This window comes from Sturnus vulgaris, chromosome 6, assembly GCF_052056855.1.
Source record: "Sturnus vulgaris isolate bStuVul1 chromosome 6, bStuVul1.hap1, whole genome shotgun sequence".
NCBI lineage: Eukaryota > Metazoa > Chordata > Aves > Passeriformes > Sturnidae > Sturnus > Sturnus vulgaris.
Genome location: NC_142248.1, coordinates 447,613 through 468,319, shown reverse-complemented (window position 1 = coordinate 468,319; position 20,707 = coordinate 447,613). Strand labels below are relative to the sequence as shown.

The following is a 20,707-nucleotide window of genomic DNA, read 5'->3' as shown; positions in this document are numbered from 1 at the left end:
AAGAGGGTTGCAAGTTTCAGTGTCGTGGGTAAGGGTACATTGCTCCTGAAAGCAGAGAATATGAGGTGAAAAGAAGCTAAAAATCAAGCTGCAAAAATATTAGTGCTTCTAGGCATGTCCAGAAACAACTAAAGAAAGGACTGTGGGGTTTTTTGATAGAAGAGAAAGGCTCAGCTGCCCAAATTAAAAAAAAACTGAACTCCATTTCTCTGAATTTACTTCACTGCATTGCTGGCTTTATCTATGCCTGGCTTAAATCCTGAAATAACTGGAAATCATTTAAGTAGAATAATTAATGCTTCTAGCACTTGAGAATTCAGTTTTGTGAGTTTATAAGAGTTTTTGCATAAAGCTTACTCTAGGCCTAAGTTTGCATATTTGGACCTTTACTGGGAGCAGTGTCTGAGCAGAGAGTAATGTGTTCCCTCTGTGGACAGTCCAGGAAACCACAAGGCAAAAAATAAGTGTGTGAGAACTGATATTTGACATTCCTAGGCCAGGGGCCAACCTTGCAAGCACAGCACTTGCAAGGCCCCAGCAGAAAAGGTTTAAACTCCACCTTAGCAGCTGCAAGGGCTTTTGAAATCCTATCCTCTGGAAATCATAACCTATTTCTTCTTGGCTTCTGGCAGAGTACACACTCCTCTTGTTAATAAAGCAAAGAATCTCCAAGGAATTCACAACCACTGGAAAAAAAGTCTAATGTAAAGTAGCAATTTTAATTTACAGAGCTCTTGATAAAGGTCTTTGGCTTTGGCGTATGACTTAAGGTTGTCAATAACAAGACAACACGCTTAACCATGAATTATGTTTATAAAATTCCTTGACTACAAATACAGCAGAGCCAAGGCAATGAATAACTGTGCTCCTAACTGGGCATCTTGCCCAGTCTCAAAATCTGATGCCTTTAGCCCTCCTGCTCCTTTTGCAGGGTGTACTGGCACTGCAGGCAGCCTTCCTTTTCCTATGTCAGTCCCCTCCAAAGTAGAGCCTGGTTGCAATCCCACATTTGCTGAGGCATGTGGAAAGCAGCAGCTGCACACACCAAAAGGCTAAAAAACCCAGTTCCAGCTACTCTGGGCAATCCGGTGAGCTGCTTCCTGGAAACCACTAGTAACCTACACAAAGATACATCCTAGCAAAACACAGCCTATCATCTTTAAAAATAGTTCTTTCCACTGACTGCCCCACCTGGGAGCAATGAGCAAGTGTATGGAAAAGAAGCAAGAGACCCAAATGGTCTGAAACATGGTGAAATACTTCCTCAGTAAGATACTCCAGACTGTTCAGTGGATTTTGGCTTCATATTCAAAGTCTTCTAATTTACATGAATCCTGATCTTTCTGCAATTCCTGTTTGGTCATGCTCAGCTGTGCTAATATTAAGGATACAATTTTTTTTCACATTGGGTCCTCAGTTCTTTGGCAGTTATGGGCTCCAAGAATTCCCTTCAGCTTTCCAGTCTTAATTTTATGAGATCATGGAAGACTTGGAAAAAATACTAGGTTTTTTATGCCAGATTAAATTAAAGTCATTAGCAATAAGGAATCAACTTGTTATTAAATCTATTTGTGTATCAAAAGAAAGATCCAGACATAAGAATACACATATTTCAAGAGAAAATTAATAGTATACTTCTACTATTCATTAGAACTCTATAAATTATGTAGAGAGTCATTTTTGTAAGGCCGCATAACATCATTGTCATAGTCTGTTTTTGTGTTTGGAACAAAGCAGAAAATGTCACTGAATTCATACATATGTATTTTATATTTTACAAACCCCATACATCATCTTTATTTAGCAATTGTAAGAGGTGAAGGGTCCCACACAAGCACTGGTAAGTTGTTTCAGCGATTGATTAGTCTCTTTCATGTAAAGATTACATTTTCTGCTTATCCTCCACCCCCAGTGCTGACTCTCAGGCAGCAGAACCTCTGATGTGCTGTTGTCTCTGACAAGAGAACCATCAGCAGGTTGCAGAGCTGGGCAAAGATGGGTGAGGCAACTCAAGCACAACCAGCAGCACACGCTCTAGATACTGTTCCCCTCCTGACCATGTTGTTCTTGTAAGGCAAGCTAACTAGCCCACATTTGAGGATGATCTAAAGTGGTTATACTGCTCCTGGTACCCAGAAACAGCCAAGGGAAGCAATTTGAATGTTCCTACACCGCATCCTCTCATCACAACATACACTGCCAATATCCACAGGCTGCAGGCAGGTGGCAGGGGAAAGGAACTCCTCCCAGCACATTGGCAGGAAGCAAGACAGACAGTTCCCAGACTGGAATCTTTGGTAAGAATACTCTAAAAACCAGCTGCACCTGACTTCTTTCCCCATGGTACAGCTCAGCTGGTTCAAATGCCTGAGGACAACTCCCTCCTCCTCTTACATCATATCTCAGAGATGTGGCCACACAGAAACACTTCATTTTCTTCCTGCACCCACCTGCAGCTGAGCCAGACAGCCCTGGCTCAGCAGCCACCTTCTGCTCTGTGCTGCCTCTGACCCACGTCATCTGCTGCCAGTGCTTTTGCTGCTTCCTTCCAGGTCACTGCCCTGCCTCTAAAAGCACATTCCCTCCACCTCCAAAATCTTGACAGTGTGATTTAAAACAGCCTCTGTCAGCATTCACTACTGGCAGCGAAGCAGCCAGTGCTTTCCTTCATCCTCCAAATTCCTGCTCTATGTATGTATTTGCAGTAATAATAAAAGCTCGGGCACCTTCCCCATCAGCATTCAAGAAGTTATAGCAGCCACAGGAAAAAGCCTTTTTCTCTCTGATTCTGCTGCTTGCTGAACATCAGCTCCCTGCTCGTCCTCACTGCTGCCCAAATAGACTCCTGTAACAAAAGCCAATCAACCTCAGGTAGTTCTAGAGGAATCAAAGAAGATAGGATTTGGTTAGGTCACAGTCTGATTGCAGATCTGAATCTGCCTAGAACCATCAAAACTCCCGATGAAATCTTGTTCCCGTCTATTTAGTAGATTATAATAGCAAATGTGTTTCCAGCCAAGCATTTTTAGAAGACTATTTCTCTGCAGACCTTTTCAAGGGAAGAGCCCTCTGAAATCTCTTTGCTCAGGAGGGTCTGAACATACACTGCACCCTTCTGTGTTGCACCTGACTGATCTTTGTGCATGCAAAACAAGACATCCGCTCTTCAGGAGGGTTCCATTTTTTTCTCTTTCCCAGAGATTCTGAGAATGTGATCCAGCTGAGACATGGTCAGTATATGGAGCTCTCTCTGGACATACTAAAACACATCTTCAGTCATTTCAGCTCTGGCAGCTCAGATAAATCCTACTCTGCATCCAGCCATTGCCAAGACAGAAATGCCTTTTTCAGAGGAAGCTGGTGAGCTTGGCAAAGCATATCCTCCTGCATCACGAGGGACATGGGATGAACAAATCCCAGGCTGGCAGAACAAGGAGCATCAAAGTAGAAAGCGGCACATATCCTGCCAGTGATTTTTTGATGGGTGAGCTCAGGGTCAAGCTGGACAGGCTTGTCTCAGCCTTACAGTACAGTCTGGGCAGCCTGTCACACCTCCAGACTGGTGATATATTCTCAGCACTGGCCCTTGATCAGACTTTCCTGTCATTCCCCTGGGCCAGTACTCTAACATCTGACCAGAAATGCCTCCTTTACCACATGGAAATGACTGCTAACATATATAGAGTTAGTCTTGCATATTTGCTAGTTATGGTAAAGGAAATCAGGGAAAAAATGAAGGTTTTTAGGTATACTGTCAAATTAAAAATGTCTTTCATTTCTTTTGGGAAGGCAAGGGACAATCGATATTTTATACTAGATTGTTTCCTTTATGAAACTCTATTTTTATTCTTGTGTAATTTTGTGAAAGAAAACTGGTTAAAGTTCCAAATGGCCCAATTCTCTGCTGCAGAAAACTGGTAACTAACTTCTCTGCAAGCACCATGTATTAACTTACAGTTCAATGAAGCTGAAATGGCATTTGTCTTTGCAAGTGACCAAGAGATGTCATTGATACCTTCCACTGGGTACCCACTGAATGGTGAAATCAACTGGCTTTGGCAGACCCACCAAATGATGCCAGGTAAAGTCCTGCAACTTGGTCTGGGGTTGTTTCTTTAAAAAGCTTTAGATATTTCTCTTATTTTGAGGACAAGGACAGGTTGCCTCAGCTTGCCTCAGAGCTAACAAGTCAGGATAACCTTAAGGATGCCCTTAAGAGTTTATTTTCCTTTAAATGAAGGACCCCTCAAATGGCTTATTAAAATGGCATCAATTTAGCAATGGTTTCTTGCAGTAGAATTTTGTATTTCAGTTTCCCATGTGGGGTTATTCATTTCTGGTTTTGCTCAAGTAGGAGGAGGCAGTTAAAAAAAAAAGAAAGAGGAGTGAACTGAATATTCATGAGTGGGATAAAGTAACATCCTTCTCCTGAAGCAATGAAACAAAAAAAAAATTTATCGGGATTTGACTTCATCTCATATAATCTCTATAATCTACTATACAGTGATATTTTCTATAAAAAATCCAAGATATTTCATTGTTAGAAACCTCTTAGTTTTCTTAGTTTTTCCTAAATTTGTTTTACTCCTTATAGTAGCCAAATAAATTTCAATAAAGCAGTAATACATCAGGTCTCATTAATAAAAATATTGGGGGAAAATTGGTTTCATTTTTTTAGGAGTTTGAGTTTTTTAAAAACACACTTATTCTCTGAGAAATTTGGCAACCTGTCTTTGAGCAGAGGGATTACAATATTACAAACAAATTATGTTTGTTTTGCTGGCCCCACTGACGATGTCTCCACAAATTTCCTTTGTTGAAAGCAAATGTAAGATACACAAAAGGGACCACACTCCTTTCCTGGTTAACTATCACAGCCACATCTGCATATCCTCTCTAAACACTGCAGACCAGGTGTTCTCTCTTGCCAGGAGAAGTGTTCAAGTCTAGGAAGATTCTGTGCATTGATGCAGCACCTCCTTATCTCCCCACAGACCACCTAATAGGTTTTGCATTTCCATGCATTTCCTCCAGTGTATTCTCGTCCTCCCTTCTATATCCACCAACCACCAGAGGCTCTGGAGGATCATGAACTTGGTGATTCCAAGCACAGTCATGCCAACCACCCCATGCATGCCACAACCTTCCTCTCAACCTTGCCATACCTGTTTGCCTTTGAGAGCTGTCCCCCTCTGCTGAATTTTGCTGAAATGTTAGTGCTTCGTGAACAACAGAATCACAGAATGGTTGAGGACAGAAGGGACCTCTGGAGGTCATCCAGAGCCCCAGTCATACCTTGCCATGATTCTACAAGCAGCTGGAGGACTCCTGCAGCCATGGACAAAAAACTCTGCACCAGCCACCTCCTTCTGTCTGCAACTTAACATAAGTTTCCTGATTCATGAACACAATTGGCTGGTTTGTGCTGTCTTTTTAGGAAACTCTTCAGGGCTTTTCCTTTTGCATAAGGATTGCATAAGCTTCCTAGGAAACTGGGCTAAAAAAAATTCAAAGCATATTAAGTGTCACAGCTAAGACTAGAACCTGCAGGCAGGGATATGTAAACCAAATCTGTGCTAAGAAAGAAGCAACAGTGTAACTGAACCCAACCGGCTCCTTGTGAGCTCCTGAGAATCTTTCACAGATACGGGACCTCTGATGGACTCTGTAGGATGCAGGAATGAGCAAATCTTAGGTTTAGTATCGGAATAAACAGACCCTGCGCACAGAAGAACTTGCTTTGATTTAGAGGCACTGTCACATGCTATGGTAATTAATTTCATTAACATGCCTGATATCGAGCTCTCATTACTAAAGGATAGTGTCAGAAACAGCAGAAATTGCTCTCATTACACATCTGCTCCCCCTAGACCGATAAATACTCTGCTCCCATGCTGGCAGCAGTGCCAGTGTCAGGAGAGCAGCTGCACCCCTTTCTATGCTGTCAGAATGAGCTTCCTTAGAGACGAGCAAAGGCAATGTACTGTGAAGTTGCGTGTGAGGACCTGCGCTTTTAAGGGTAAGGAACACTTTGCAAGGCAGCCAGCTGACCTACATTTACGGCTGAAGATGTAAAGCTGACCCACAGGGACTTCTGTCTAACCTACAAACAAAGAAGGAGTGCTACTCCTAGAACTATAAACTGAGCAGCAGCAGCAGCATGGAGACAGGCTTTTCCTGCTCCCACGTGTAAGAAGCAGATCAGTTCAATGTACCATGGAAAGCTACTGCCAGCAGGGAAGCACATCCCAGGATAACTCCAACCTCTTCGATATGCCTTGCTTCAGGGAGAAAAGCACGGTTTTGCTATGTGGAGAGTGAGCAGTGAGATGGCAGCCTGGGCTAAGCTGGGCAAATCAGCCCCTGGGATCCCACTGCAGGCAGTAAAGCTGCAGCAAAGCCAGTGCTGCTGTGCTGTCTGTGCTGCCAAGCTCATGGCATCAGAGCTCACACAAGGAACAGCACCGAGCCCCTGACACAGCTCACCACATGAGCAAGGGTAACCTTCAAAAAACAAAGGGGACAAACAGTGCATTGTAGGGTTGCTAGGCCATAAAGAGAGAAGAGGAAGAGAGAGAGGCACAACCTTCCCCAGGCACAGTGGTGATAGTTGCATCAGCAGAAGAGAATCACACACACTTGGGACCAGATTTTTATCCCCCACCAAACAAAGTAGCTCTGTTGAGATCAGCACAATGCTGCTCCGCAGTGTAATGAGCATCTCTCCATTGGTTCTCTCCATCTCTCCATAAATCAGCCTTTAGAAAAAACAGGCTCCCAGTTAATTTGCTGAGCCCTCCCTCCAAAACACTGATTTTCTTGAATAGAGCATTCCCTGTCGCACTGTGGAGCTGCAAGGTCACATGACAGTCAAAGAGAACATGATCTCTTTTTCCACTGCTACAGTGGTAAAGGAAAGATGTAAAAGAATAACTGAAAGTTATTACAAGGCAAAACTGCATCTCCTAAACCCACCTATTAAAGAGAGACCGTAAGTGTTAATTAAGCTACCTTGTCTATAGTTAAATTACATCACACCATTTCATCCCTGAATGACAGCTCCATACTTTGGAATTTTCTGAGATAAAACCAGAGCAAGGAATAGCTCTGCTGGGCTCTGCAAATGTATGTAAATAACCATAGAAGGAAACAATCATTAATAAAGCTTGGATAGAAAGGCATCTCCCAGACTACTCAGTATTAATTTCCTTTTCATTTTGCAGAAATCATTTATCAAAACTTTACACAGACAAGACTTTTCCTGGGACCATGCAAATGCCTGGTGCAGATGCAATAACTTGGGAGCCAGTGCAGCTTAACTGCAGAATGAAGCAGGGACTGATGCTGAGACACAGCCACGTGTCTTACTTGCAATCAGAGCTTGTGTTGGTGCAAGTTGCTGCAGTGGGTGTCTATATTTATCTCATTTGACTGGGTCATGTTTGTTACCTTGCTTCTCAGGTAGAAGTCACCTCCATACAGGCTCTTCATGGCATTTCTGTGGCACCCCGATGGAAAGTGTGATGCCCATATATTGGAGTCAATATAGGACATCAGCTTGAACACAAACCATTCATGTTTTCATGCATCATATCTTTGTCCTTCCACCCAGCCAGAGCCTTCTACCATAAAAGGGGGGTAAGAAGTTAAATAAAAATTTCCGCTTTTTTATATTAAATTTTGGCGTCCACCATATTAAATAAGGTCAAGAGGAATGAGGCTTGGTTTGCAGACCAAAAAACAACATTTAATATAAAAACAATCTTCTACGGTAAAACTCCTTGAGGAAATTCCTGTTTCTTGGATTCTGGAAAATAATTCAAGTAATAGAATCATGGACTCAGAGAATATCCTGAGTTGGAAGGTATCCACAAAGACTATTGACTCCTGGACCTGCACAGGGCAAGTGCTCACTGTCCGTTTCCTGAGACAAGTGTGTTTGCCTTCCATACTTTTTTCCAAGCACAGTCTTTTCTATTACAAAGACTGAGGCAATTACCCATGGCTGTCCCTAACAAATCTTATCAGTTCAGCAAGTCAATTCCAAATTTTACTCCTCACAGATTTCAGCAAGCTCATGATCAGCAATGCTTTTTTGGCCAAAGTTAGTGGCCCTTTTTACTTGTAAGAAATAGACATTTCTATTCATTCAAGGAAGATGGACTAGAAAAACATTTCAAAAGTGATTACAGGATTCAATATCATAAGCCCCTAAACCACTTTTAAAAGCTAGAAGGTCAGAGGCTTTAAAGCTGCTTTTGACAACTTTTAAATATTTTACCCTAATCTTGAGCTACAGTAATTTACAAGAGGAGATGACAGATCATTCCATAGTAAGGAGCAGCCTGTCAGACATAATTTTTGTTAGCAACCATTTCCTCTAAGAACAGAGGTATTAACCAGCATATATTCCACGTGGCAAATTACATATTCACTAAAACCTATTTTAGATTTATGGATTTATGAAATACTGCAGAACTCTTTCAAGGGAGAACAAAATAACAAGCATATAATCCTTCTGTAGTCTAGTCTGAAAATTACAGGCCTATAACACCATATAGAGCATTTTCCTCAATAAATCCTTCCTAAGAAGCCAGCTGGAAAGAGAAGCCAGATATGTTGGGGAAACCTTTTTTATATTAGCACTACAGTATTGGCTGAAAGTTCACATCCCTCCTTGTTTTCAGTGCCTTATATCTGAGTTTCATGAAGGAGCAATTATGATTACACAATCTTTTAAAGTTCCCCCCCATTTCAGTTTCCTATGTGGGGACCAATTTTTTCCACTTTGTGCCTTGTACTAGCTCTCCATTGTGAGAGCCTATTTTAGCCTAGATTCCCATAAATTGCCACATTTCGATGGTTTCTTCATCAAAGGAGCAATGCCCATCTGGACACACTTAGCCAGCCACGTTTTATCAAACACATGACATGATGCTTGGTACAGAAATGCACCATCTGCTTTGGGGTTTAAGCTTTCATATTGTGCCCATCTTTTGCAAAGACACAAGTCTTTGCTTATATGGGGTCATGGGTGGGTGAGTCTATGCAGTTTTGCCATTTGCTACTGCCAAAGCAGAAGCTGAAACTGTTCTGGGAGTGCTCATGGTGTTGCAGTTGCAAGTGGCCACAGGTTGCTGTCTTACTGATGAAACTTTCCCAAGGAGATTCCAACAGGCTTTCCCTTCCCCCTGCTTCCATCCTACATCTCCTTATCCCTGGAAGGTTCACATGAACATTGTGAGGGAATAAACCTCTTGTGTTTGGGGTACACCCACACATGCTTTTTAAACACTTCCGTTTACATTAAAGGCATGAGCTGTGCTTAATCATTATCATTTTTTGCTAGGAGCACCCAGAAAGGTCCCAAACACTGTCTGTCAATTAGGATACAAGTGGCTACAAGAGCTACACCATAAGGAGGACATGAGCCGCTCTGGATAGGTCCTGTCACCCATCAATCAGTTGTGGCTGTAGAAAACAGGGTGTCACCTAGCTCTTGTTTTCTCTCAGACTGCAGTGCTCTGCAGATAATAATAATGAGCAAACTTCAGCAAGCTTTGCTTTCCAAGATCGTATTTCCATGGAGATATTCCTGAATGCCCCCAGCTGGTGTCCTGGCTATGGACTTCAGTTTTGTTTCTAAGAGGTATGATAAATAATGTGATTGAAAACAAATAGGCTGTCTTTATTCCAAGAGATGTGTATCAGGCTGGTGGGTTTTTTGGTGATGTGTATTTCTCACACACAAAGAAATTCTAATTTTACTTTGCATTGCTTTCTAAATTTCTTCTCTGGTTAGTTTTTATTTAACCCTGCATGCCAGGCATCCTGGAATCTGGATTGTGCACAATGGAAAAGCCATCCTCACATATTCTGCAAAAAAATAGAATTTGCTATTGGGGAAAGAGCCTTCCTGTTTTTTTCCGGTGTGATTTGGAACGTGAGGAGGTTGCTGGCTCTGCTACTGAGGTAGGTGCAGCAGACTAGAAAACTCTGAGCTACTTAGGGTACCTTCTCCTGGTAGTGTCCATTCCCTTACTCAAGACAATATTTTGCTCAGAAAGTCTAGATCAAATGTTAGGTTCTCTATTCCCTGAAAATAAATGCCTCACTGTTGCAGAAGCTGCAGCGCATGTGATCAAAGGATGCCATATGGGCCATTTATTAACAATGAAAAATGAATGCACCATTTGTCAGGCTGTAATTGAAATGGAAGAACAATTCCAGTTTTCACTCCAAGTTGATAGTTGATCTGGCTATCTGTATCATAAAGCATAAACATTTTCTTGCCTTATTACTCCTAGCATGAATCCACAGCACATTAGGTTTACACATGGATTTTGAGAGTAAATATTTCATGTTATGACTCAATAACATGCTGGTATATATGTAAGCATATTGCCTACCAGTTTCCTACTTACATACATGTTAATGGGATTATGTTTATATACATATACAGAAATACAAATTCACATCCAAGCTAACCAACAAACCCAACAAAGATAAAAATAAAATCACTGAGGATAGTTTACATGTCATTCTGAATTCCAAGTGTTCTAAAATACTGATGCAGTTTGCAAATCCACATTCTAAAGGAACATGCTGTAAGAGCATTGCATTGAAGCTATTTTAAATTGTCAAAATACAAATCAATATATTTCCACTTTAACTCAGGTCTTAATTCAAAAACAAAACATTTCCAGAAAAATGCTTTCTTAAGTCAAAGAATCATCCTTTTCTCTTGGTTTCATTTCTACAGAATTGCCAAATATAATCATTAACAAAGATCACAAGCTTTATATTTTTAGTTGCCTCCTCTACTTTTCTCCATTTTCTCCCCTCAAAGTAAAAGGTCTAGAATTGTCCTTTTTCTATTCCAAAAAAACTGAGAAACTTGCAACATTTATAAGGCTGAGGGAGGCAATTGAGGTGCAAAGCATCACATCAGACTGACAGCAGAACAGGGAATCTAAAACAGCAAAACAGAATCTGCCATTCTGTTTTGAGACTGGCTGCAGTCATGGCCTTCCCACTGCTACAAGCTGAGGGCCAGGCCAGGAAAGGCAATTCATCCCATGCGACTGATCCTCATCTCCTGCCCTGCCACAGGGCCCTGGGCCACCCCTGCTTCCCTGGGGCTGCTCACGGGTACCAACACAGCTCAGGCACAAAGCACTCCTTAGGTATCCATTCCACTGGTGCCCAAAGTGAGGCCAGCTCTACCTTTGGCTTGGCAATGACAAATTCCCAACATTTTGCCTGTTGTGGCATGTTCAGTAATGGCAAAGGCTCAAAAATAAGTTAGCAGCCTGTATTAAGCTCTTTCAGGATTACTATTTTGCTGGAACACACCAGCAGCACATCAATAACAGGGTTTCAAAAAGCCCTTTGAATAATCAAGAGAATCACTCATTCCCCTTCAAATAAATTGCATCCTACTTAGTGGCAAAGCTCCATTTCTAGCATAGGTTACCTTCAATGCATCTCATTTAAATCTAAACCCATCAAAATTCACATCTCCACGCACAGTTTCCTCCACTTGTATTTCCCTTTTCAGTATTACAACTATAACAGCCACAGATTGCAACTTCACAGATGCATGTCTGACATGAATATAAAAATCTTCTCCGAGAAGATGAACAGGAACTGAGCTGGTATGTCAATACTATGTTTTTCACATTTGTTAAACTTAAATCTTAACCTGAAATACACTCTAATTTAGATTCCACAAGAAAATCCCAGGAAATCACAAATACATCTATAAAACTAGGTATAAAACAGCCTCATCTTCCACGTAATGACAGAGCCTGTGATTTCTAAAAAGGATGCTTGAAATCCAATGGGTATGAATGTCAGCTTCCCATGGCTCCCTTGGAACCCTCAACCAGCAAGAACAGGAGCAGGAATGGTGCAGAAACAGGAGCAAGCAAAAGCATAGTTTAGACTATTTACAGGGCCAAATAAATGTTTAGAAGATATTTAAAGCCAAAGTTTGTCAATGCTACCTGGCACAATTGCACAAAAGTCATACTGAAACATATTTGCTGCATCATTTCTCATTAATACAAGGTTGTACTTCACTCTCATAACCACAGGTGCTGACAGGGCCACCTGACTTCATATCGTGTGCCATTTTGCCATTCCATTTGTCATGGGAGTCAGTCCAACAAGTTATTTCCTTCTGAGCTGAAATAGAGATGAAATTCCACCAAATGAGGCCTCCCCTCTTCTCCACTTGGACATAATGGGGAGACTCCTCCTTACAACTACAGTTGCAAATCAATGTTCATGTCTGTCCTACAAACATGGCCCTCCGCCTGTGTCCTCTTCCCAGAGTACTCAAAACATAACTTCAGCGCAGCTTGGACAGGCAGCTGTAGTGCAGGTGACTCCAAGAGGCTATAGCCAGCCCCATGCCATCCATTTCTGACTCCCTAAGCAACCCACTGCATCCCAGGCCAGTATGGTACTGCAAAGCTATTCCATCCAAGGCAAATCATGAAGCTGCTCAGGTTCCTCCTTGGCCCTCAGGAAGAAGAATGAAGAAAAGCACCATTGCCATCAACAGTTGTGCTACACACAGCCCAAGAGAATGCAAAGTTGGGAATCTTTGGGTGCTGCATATAGCTTTACTCAGATATAATTTAATATTTTGTCTTAGCTCTGAGGAAGCTGTGTTGTCCCTCTGTCACTACGTTCAGCAGGGAATCTGTTTGCAGAAAACACTGACACTCCATTTCCTGCACCCCCTCTCTTAACAAAAAAACCCTATGAAATATTAGAGAGGTATTTTGACCAAGTACAGTGATAAAATGTTGTTTCCCAAAGCTGTAAAAAATACACATTTTCAAACTCCACTCCGAGTATCAGGGGCACTGCAAGTTGTTAGGGTGAAACTCAGGTTATTTTTGAATTATATACTCAGTATAATTTTTGAAGCAGCAGGTATGATGAACTCTCAGGATTAGCTGCATCTTTGTATATTATAGGACTGCTGCAGTTAAAAAAACCTGCATTCCTTCATTCTGTTCCAGTGCTGCTGGTCAAACATCAGTTCCTTAGGTAGCAATATTTTTGAGGGCTCTTCAGAAATGTTTATCTATAGAGCTGTTTGCAACTGATGTAGGTGCAATGCAGTATCCTGCCACTTTGAGCACCACACACTTTGGGGGCTACATTAAAAACATTCCCTTCTTTTGCTCTGCCCTATTTTTGCTCTGTGGCAAAGCACAACTTGCAAAACGATCCATAGCATCAAACTTCACAGAAGTTACCCTTAAAAAAGAAAGGGCAAAATTAATCAGCAATTTTTAGAAGACCTGAGCAAATATTAGAAGCAGCTCTGTTATTTTGAGTTTTCACTAGCAAAATAATAAAACCAAAGAAAACATTTTAATGTCAATATCTTACAGCTGCATTTTGCTCTCTCATGGCTAAAGGCTTAAATCAATGTGTTGCAGCACAGGAAATAACCAGAGTAGGACACAAATGCAGTGTTTTAACTAGGATCATTGCAACAGTTAATCGAGCATTTTGTGACAGCAAGCCATTTACCAAGTACATTCTCACATAATTAAGCAGCAAACGAGATACAGTCCACAGGAGCTGCACATATAATTGTGTCAGCAATTAGATCACAAAGCACTTTACGCATATAGACGTGGCTATATGGACCTGCCTTTCTGTACTCACCGTGCAGCAAGGCATGGATGTTACGTTGATCTCAAAACAATTGCTTTAGAGCCTCAGGCAGAGCAGCCTTCCTCTCACTCTCATCTTGGGCAAGTCGGTGTTTCTGGAAGGTGGCCAGGCAAGATCAGATTCATCAGCCAATAAAATTGTCTAAAGCTGCCGTTCCACAGGAGACGGCTCCTCCAGCTGCAGCCTCAGAAGCAGCCAATAAAGGAGAAAATCAGCATCAGAGTGCAGGCGAGCATTTTGCCCCGTGCTAAGGGTCTGCTCGCCAAAACTCCAGCTTTCCTCTGCCTGTGCTGCTGTACACACTCATCCAGCATGGAGAAAAACTTGCACTTGTCTTGCCTGGCTAGAAAAGGTGCACAGTTATTCTGAACACTGACAAGGGTAAAGAAATCAGTCAGGCAGGTGCCTCATGAGCTGGGAAGCAATACAGTGGCATTCAGAGCCATGGATTAATGCTTCTAGAGGGGTAGCTCAGCGATCCAGCTTTTTGTGGGCACTGGGAATTACTGCTCACACAACACAGCTTTACTTGAAGACAGACAGTTCATGGTGGGCAATGTGGAGACTGAAAACCTTACCCGTCTTTTATCTTCCAGACCTAGACCCTGCTGCAGTGGCTGCAGGAAGCCATCCTGTCCTCAGCCCCACGTGTTTGTTGTTCTGGACTTCATTGCCATTCAGAGGAGCCCTTGATTTCACCCTGCCAGTCCTACAACAGCAGCAAAATATCCCAGTGTGCAACAACGCTTCACAGAGGAGCTGTCTGACACACTGGGATCCTTAGGGCTTGCCTTTCCTCGGAAAAACAAAAAAAAGCCAGTAAAAAAAAAAAAAAAAAAATTAGTCTTACTACGTGTTATCTAGCCAACAGTAATTCCTGAAGGTGACAAGGCATTTGTGACAGTTATGCATGAAAGCAAGTCAAGAAAGGCCTTTGGAGGTCTTTACTTGTAAATTAACAATCTGAATAAGACCAAGCCTATGTGTTATCAGTCTGAACATGCATATTTTGTCATCAGATGACACATTTTTGCCACAAAATCTTAGTAGAGAAAAAGCACAAGTGGTCTCTGCCCACCATTTTACTGCCTTGCTGGCATTTACCTCCCCTAACCTCTCAGAGGTTAAAACTATTTGGATTTGTTTCCACAGAAATTTTGCACCAAGGTGTTTTATCTGTAAAGCTGAGATGCCACCCAATCTGAGGGCAGGCCTGGTGAATTCCCACATTCTCAGCAACATTTCTTTCAGTCTCCTGACACAAATGAAAAGCACATACCATCCACTCTTCACCAGTAATGTTACATACCCTCACCTACATGTATTGGAGGACAAAATTTTCTGGAGTGCAGACAGCTCTTTGGAAGGTTAAGGCTTTGCAAGAAGCTACACTACACCTTGAAATGGGAAGGGATTCTTAATGAAAAAGCAAATGATAAGGAAAAAAAGTTTAGAATATGAAGATTGGAAATTAGAATAGATTAGATATTAGAATGGGGTCAGCAAGACTGTCATTAACAATAGCTGTTTTTCGTTTTCATGTGCCATTGCCTTTAATCTCCTGGTTTATATGGATATATTCTTACATATTTATGTGAGACCTCTGCTCTCTTTCTACATATTTATGTGAAACCTCTCCTTTCATGATGGTACTACAGCTATTTTTGGAGGACAACAAGCCAAAGATGTTTCCCCAAGAGCTCTGAAGGCTGTGTTACACTAGAGAAGCTGGAAAAGAGCCCCCTCAAAAGCCACACTATGCTAAAATCAGACAGCACAAAGGCACAGCCTAACTGAATTCAGCAGCCAAGACTTTGTACTCTGATCTTGAGAAGCTGCATGTGCGAGCATGTATGGTCTGGATTTTCTTTTGACATAAATTAGCATAGACCCTTGCCAATTCACACAGGCTTTTCTTCCAGCTAGGGATCTCCTCCTGTCTCTGGAAAACATAGGGTTCCATTTGGGGCCATGGTATGCTGACATATTGTCCATTCAGGGGCAGTGCTGGGCAGGGAGCACAAACCAACCTGAAGGCAAGTACATGCTGAGGGCTCCCTCAGCTTGGGGGGTCTTTGGAAAGAGGCCTGTCAAGCAGTAACTTCAGAAAACAGTGCCTTGTTGGACATACACTTCCTTGGAGCAGCTGGCTTAAGGACATTTGGCAGCAGGTGAGAAGCTCCTTTACCTCTGGGAGCAGGACAGTACAAACCCAGCAGCAGGCCAGGATCCACAGCAATGACATACAAAAGAGGGGGATGCCAGGCAGGTTCCCAGAGCAGCCTGCCTGCAGGAACTTCGTTTTCACACAGCTGAAAAGAAAAAGTGAGCCAGCAGTTGTGCTGGTGTCCCATCCCACTGGCAAGCATTAGGTTGATTTAGGCTGGAAATTGTGCACATTGTGCTAAAAACCTGGTGAACACGTACATTTTCATCTCCTCTGTGTTTGGAGTGAGGTCAAACTGCACAGAGAGGTGGTACTGCAGGGTTTGGTTTATCACTGATCATAAACATTAGTTCCAGGACTTAAATTCAGTAATGGAGAACATTTTCTAAGTTGCTTTCTACACGTATTTGAGGTGGTTTAGGCTCTAATTAATTTGGAACAGGGCAGGGAGTTCAGAAATTTTCCTTTTCTCTCTCTCACATCCCTGTGTCCCACTTTAGTTTTAAAGTAGTAAGGCCCATCTAGATTAAGGCACTAGGAGGGAGAAGGAAGAGAAAGAAATCTAGCTGAATTTGAGATGGCTGACGGGGCATTTCATCAACCCGATTGTGTACTCAAAGCTTTTCAGAATCCATAACAAGACTGGCCATGCAAATCAGTGAGTCACTGCAACAGCTGAAGAAGGGGGAAAACTCTACACACACAAAAAAAAACTCCAACAACAACAAAAAAGCAGAACTCTGCTTATCTGCTGAACCTGCTCAGTGAGGACTTTCTGTAGCGTGCTTGTGCTTTGCCTAGCCATAGCCCATTTTTTATTCCCTTTAGCACGTTTATCCTTTGTCAACTTTGTGAACTAGGGTGTTCCTTCTGGGAAAGCTACAGCACTTTCTAGGATAGCCCAGCAGCATGCAGAAAGCCTATGACACTTCAACGATCTCAAGCACGTCTTTTAGTTAGAGCTAAGATTGTTACATCTGCATTAGACTTCTCTGCAACACAAGATCAAAAGATGCTTCCCTCTTCCCTATCTCTGCCAGCACCTGGATATGAAGCTGGCATCCGTGTGTTCTCAGTGGGGGGGTTGGGCAGTCTTAACCTTTTAACAGCATTATTCTGGCTTTTTATGTATGTTTTATGGGCTCAGTATTTGCACAGTTCTTTAACACTTATGTCTTTTTTTAATATATAAATGACCTCAGTGTTAAAAGAGAATGTATTGAATTTTGGGAGAAAACTGTTTTACACTCAACTCTTCACACTTACTTTGATCACAAAGGACAGCAGGGTGCTGTGACTTTCTGTAATTTCACCTTTTCTAGCAAGGAGTTATGAAAGGCCATATATATGAAAAAACAATAAAATAATCAGAAGAACGCAGACTGTTTTTTCACCCACCTCAAGTCTAAGCAGTCCCTGCCTGTTGGAAGTCCAGAAACATGGAGAAATCCAAGTACAATATGCACCAGAAAATAGGCTTTGTCCCAGAGTACAAAAAAAAGCAGCCGGCAAGAGAGTGACAGAAAATTATTTCCCTGTGAATTGCCTACCCCTGTGAGAAGTGAGATACCCTCTCTTGGAGCAGACAGGTCAGCAGGCACGGCACCCAGTGGCCCTTGCTTGGAGGGAGAAGGCTGCTTTGGAGTAAACAGAATGTGGAAGGAGAGACGAGATCAAAGAATTGGTGTTTCAGCTCAGCTCCAGGTTGCTTCACACAGCCCTACTCCATGAGCAGCCTGTGATGAGCAAAAGGGGTGAAACCAGCTCTGTCAAAGCTGGGGGTTTTGTGTGGCAGGTACATGTAATAAACAACTTCTGTGCGTGGTGTCCTGTGATCTATCATGAGAGATACCTAACTTATTCATTACCACAGGAAGGGAGACCTTAAGTGATTCAGAGCTGGGGAAAGAAAGAATCAAGTCATGTTGCTCAGAGCTCTGATTCAGATGAAACAACTCTGCAAGTCTCTAATAATGCAGCTTTTGGCCTTTAGTGTAATTTATGAGGAAAGTGAATTTGAACAGATCTCCTGGGTTTGTTCAATAAAAGGAAGGGACTGGGTTTTTATTTACACACATACCCCTCCTTAAATCAGTTTGACACTGCAGTTTAGAGCCGATGCCCTCTGCTTGGAAGCCTCATTACCATTTGTAACGAATGTAACATCTTATAAATAATTTATGTTGCAACAGCAAATACAGTTTAGAAGAAAGCAAACATTTAGGAAATCTGGGATCAGAAAAGGCTAGAGTGAGTCAACAAGGGCCTCTCTCTTTCCATGGAATTAAGAGCATTACCTTACCCTCCTCAGATGCAGTCAAACAGCAGTCCAAGTGACCTGGCAGGAAATAATGCATCGGATTACCAGAAAGGGAAGAAGAGCACTAAGCAGGGAGGGAGCTGCTGGACAGGGACCCAGCAGGAGCCAAACTTGTTTTCCATCTTAGTTGCTGATTTCTGTCCCACTCCAGGCTGACCCCTAACTGTGAGGGGGAGGAAATCTATATAAATAAATGAAAAAAATTAGCAAACAGCTATTCCGGCATCAATACCTTGTCACATCCCATTTTCTGCTTGTTGGAACAAACTTTACTCATGCTTCCTCTGCTGCTCTTGGACTAATCTATCATGCATTATGTATGTTCCTCTGTCTCAGAGTTTAATTATTCATTAATCCCTCCAACCTCACCTTCTTTACCCTTCCATGTACTCAAGGATGAATAGGCACAATTTATTGACTCAAGCCCTCCATCACCACCAGTTCTCCGAGGTGTGAGCCTGCAGCCTGGCCCAGCTCTGGACATTGCTGGTTCCAACCAGAGATCCCCAAATCCATGTATTTACTGACTGGTTTGCCTCAGAGCTTGGGAAAGCATAGGAGCACTGCATTAGACCTGGCTGCTGATGCACACAAATGTCATCTCCCCTGGGGCTCCTTAACAATCCCCTGCTTCTCAAGCAGGTGCTGTGGGCAGCTCAGTGTAACCCCTAAAAATGTGGGGTGGCCACCGAGGCGTGTACCAAAAACCCCAAAGTGAGTTTGGAAACAAATCCTCTTCATCCTCCACAGTGGCAGGAACCCTGAGAAGCCACCTCAGGGCCCTGAGGGCCCTCTCGCCTGGGATGGGACTCATCGCTTCTCCCAACACCATCTTCACTCCATTTCTGTAAGGAGGGAAATGTCTGAAGAAGGCAAACCTACCTGCTGGGTGCCAGCTCACACAAGGGCCATGCCAGTCCTGTCCCCAGCAATGCGGGGAGAGGGGAACAGCAGATGTGGCCTGGCCAGGTGAGGAGGCCGGACCTGATGGCGGTGGGGAGGTCAGGCAAAGATCCATGGCTGGTGTAAGGCCCAGGTCAGCACGTAGCAGAGAAGCAGCCACTCCACGGTGAGGAGAGGGGCCAGGGGCTGCCCTTTGATGGACCCAGCTCATTCCTCCCCAGCCACACCACTGTGCACCCTCCCTGGAACTGGTGCTGCCTCTGGGAAAAGGTTCCTCAGGGACACAGAATGAGGAATAGCCCTGACATCAGCCTGGGGTGGACAAGAGGCAAGACAGCATGAGGAGCACTTATAAGCCCAGGGAATGAGGAATTACACACAGCACTGGAGCTTTTTCTGAGAGCCAGGATCTAAAAAGCTGTTCTCAACTCCCAGGGCCATGGGAATCTTGATTTGACTCAGGTATGTTCTCAACTGGATCATGCATGGTAGCCATGAAGCATAAGAAAACACTTGATGCCAGCCCAGTCCTTCCAAGTCACGCAAATCCAGCCAACAGAGAAAAAGTATGAAATTATTACTGGTTTCTGTAACTTAAATGTCAGATAGCATTCCCTGCAGCCCCCATTTCTAAACTGCCACAAACAGATTTGTTGTTTTAAAAAACAGAGCACTTTTCTCCTCTTTTTAGTAGCAGTGATATCTCACAGTGTAGAATAGGTATAATCTGCTGTCACCACTGCTGTCCTGGGCCAGTGCTCTCACCTGTGCTCTATTACTACTTCCTTTAGAACACTTCAGTCAGCACCACTGCCTACTGCATCAAGTATAATGTGCTTTTTTAAACTTTTCAGGCTTCTCCTCTGGCTTGTATAACATTGCTCAGCTGACCTCTTAATTTCCTACATGCAAAAATCGAGCTCTTTGTTCTGAAACCACACATCTGCTGCCAAAGGGGAATCCATCTGGGTGCCGTAACTTCCACCCTTTGACATGAGACCTCCCCACACCTGCCAGCAGACAGGAGGCCTGTGGCCACAATTCAGGAAGCCTGCCTGGGTTTGGCTTAGCAGGGAAGCAGGCAGGAGCAGAGAGAGCAGGCATTCTCATCCTGGTCACAAATCCTTCTTTGCAGCTAAACCTTGCAGGATGGGGGGATTTCCCCAGGTGTAGCAAGACCCTAAATAGCACTGTCCTTTCCATTTGCTTTCTGCCTTTGCTGTGAATTTAGCTAGGAGAAAAGATGGCATTTCATTTAAATGTAGAAGTTATTTTGGGTTTTTCCATCCCTTAGAGCACTATTGGTTTCCTGTGCTGTTGCTCTGCTTGGTAGAGAGAGCCCGGGGCTGCTGCTGGGGAAATAAAGCCTTTACAAGGCATGACTGTGAAACACTGCTTTGTCCACTGCAACTTCTTGGGCTCTCCCTCTGCTGCTTTTGCATAGCAAGAACCAGATCATAAAGCCAGACACATCCTATGGCAACTGATCTACCCCAAATGTCTCGTCCCCCACCCACAGTCCTTAGTCCCAGCAGGTCCCACTTGCCTGCCCACCCTCACACCTGCTGCTTGCAGCTCAGACCTCCACCTCCTCTCTCAGTTTCAGTGTTGAG

At 43.1% G+C, this 20,707-nt stretch overlaps 1 protein-coding gene across 1 annotated transcript in view; it reads right to left on the bottom strand.

The window, feature by feature from the left end:
- OSBPL5 (oxysterol binding protein like 5) overlaps nt 1-13,907 on the bottom strand; it is a 180,874-nt gene extending 166,967 nt beyond the window's left edge. The window contains exon 1 of the mRNA XM_088166639.1: nt 13,696-13,907. Within this exon, the coding sequence (XP_088022765.1) occupies nt 13,696-13,710 (15 nt within the window). The 5' untranslated portion in view covers nt 13,711-13,907. The remainder of the gene's footprint in view (nt 1-13,695) is intronic.
- Nucleotides 13,908-20,707: the final 6,800 nt, after the last annotated feature.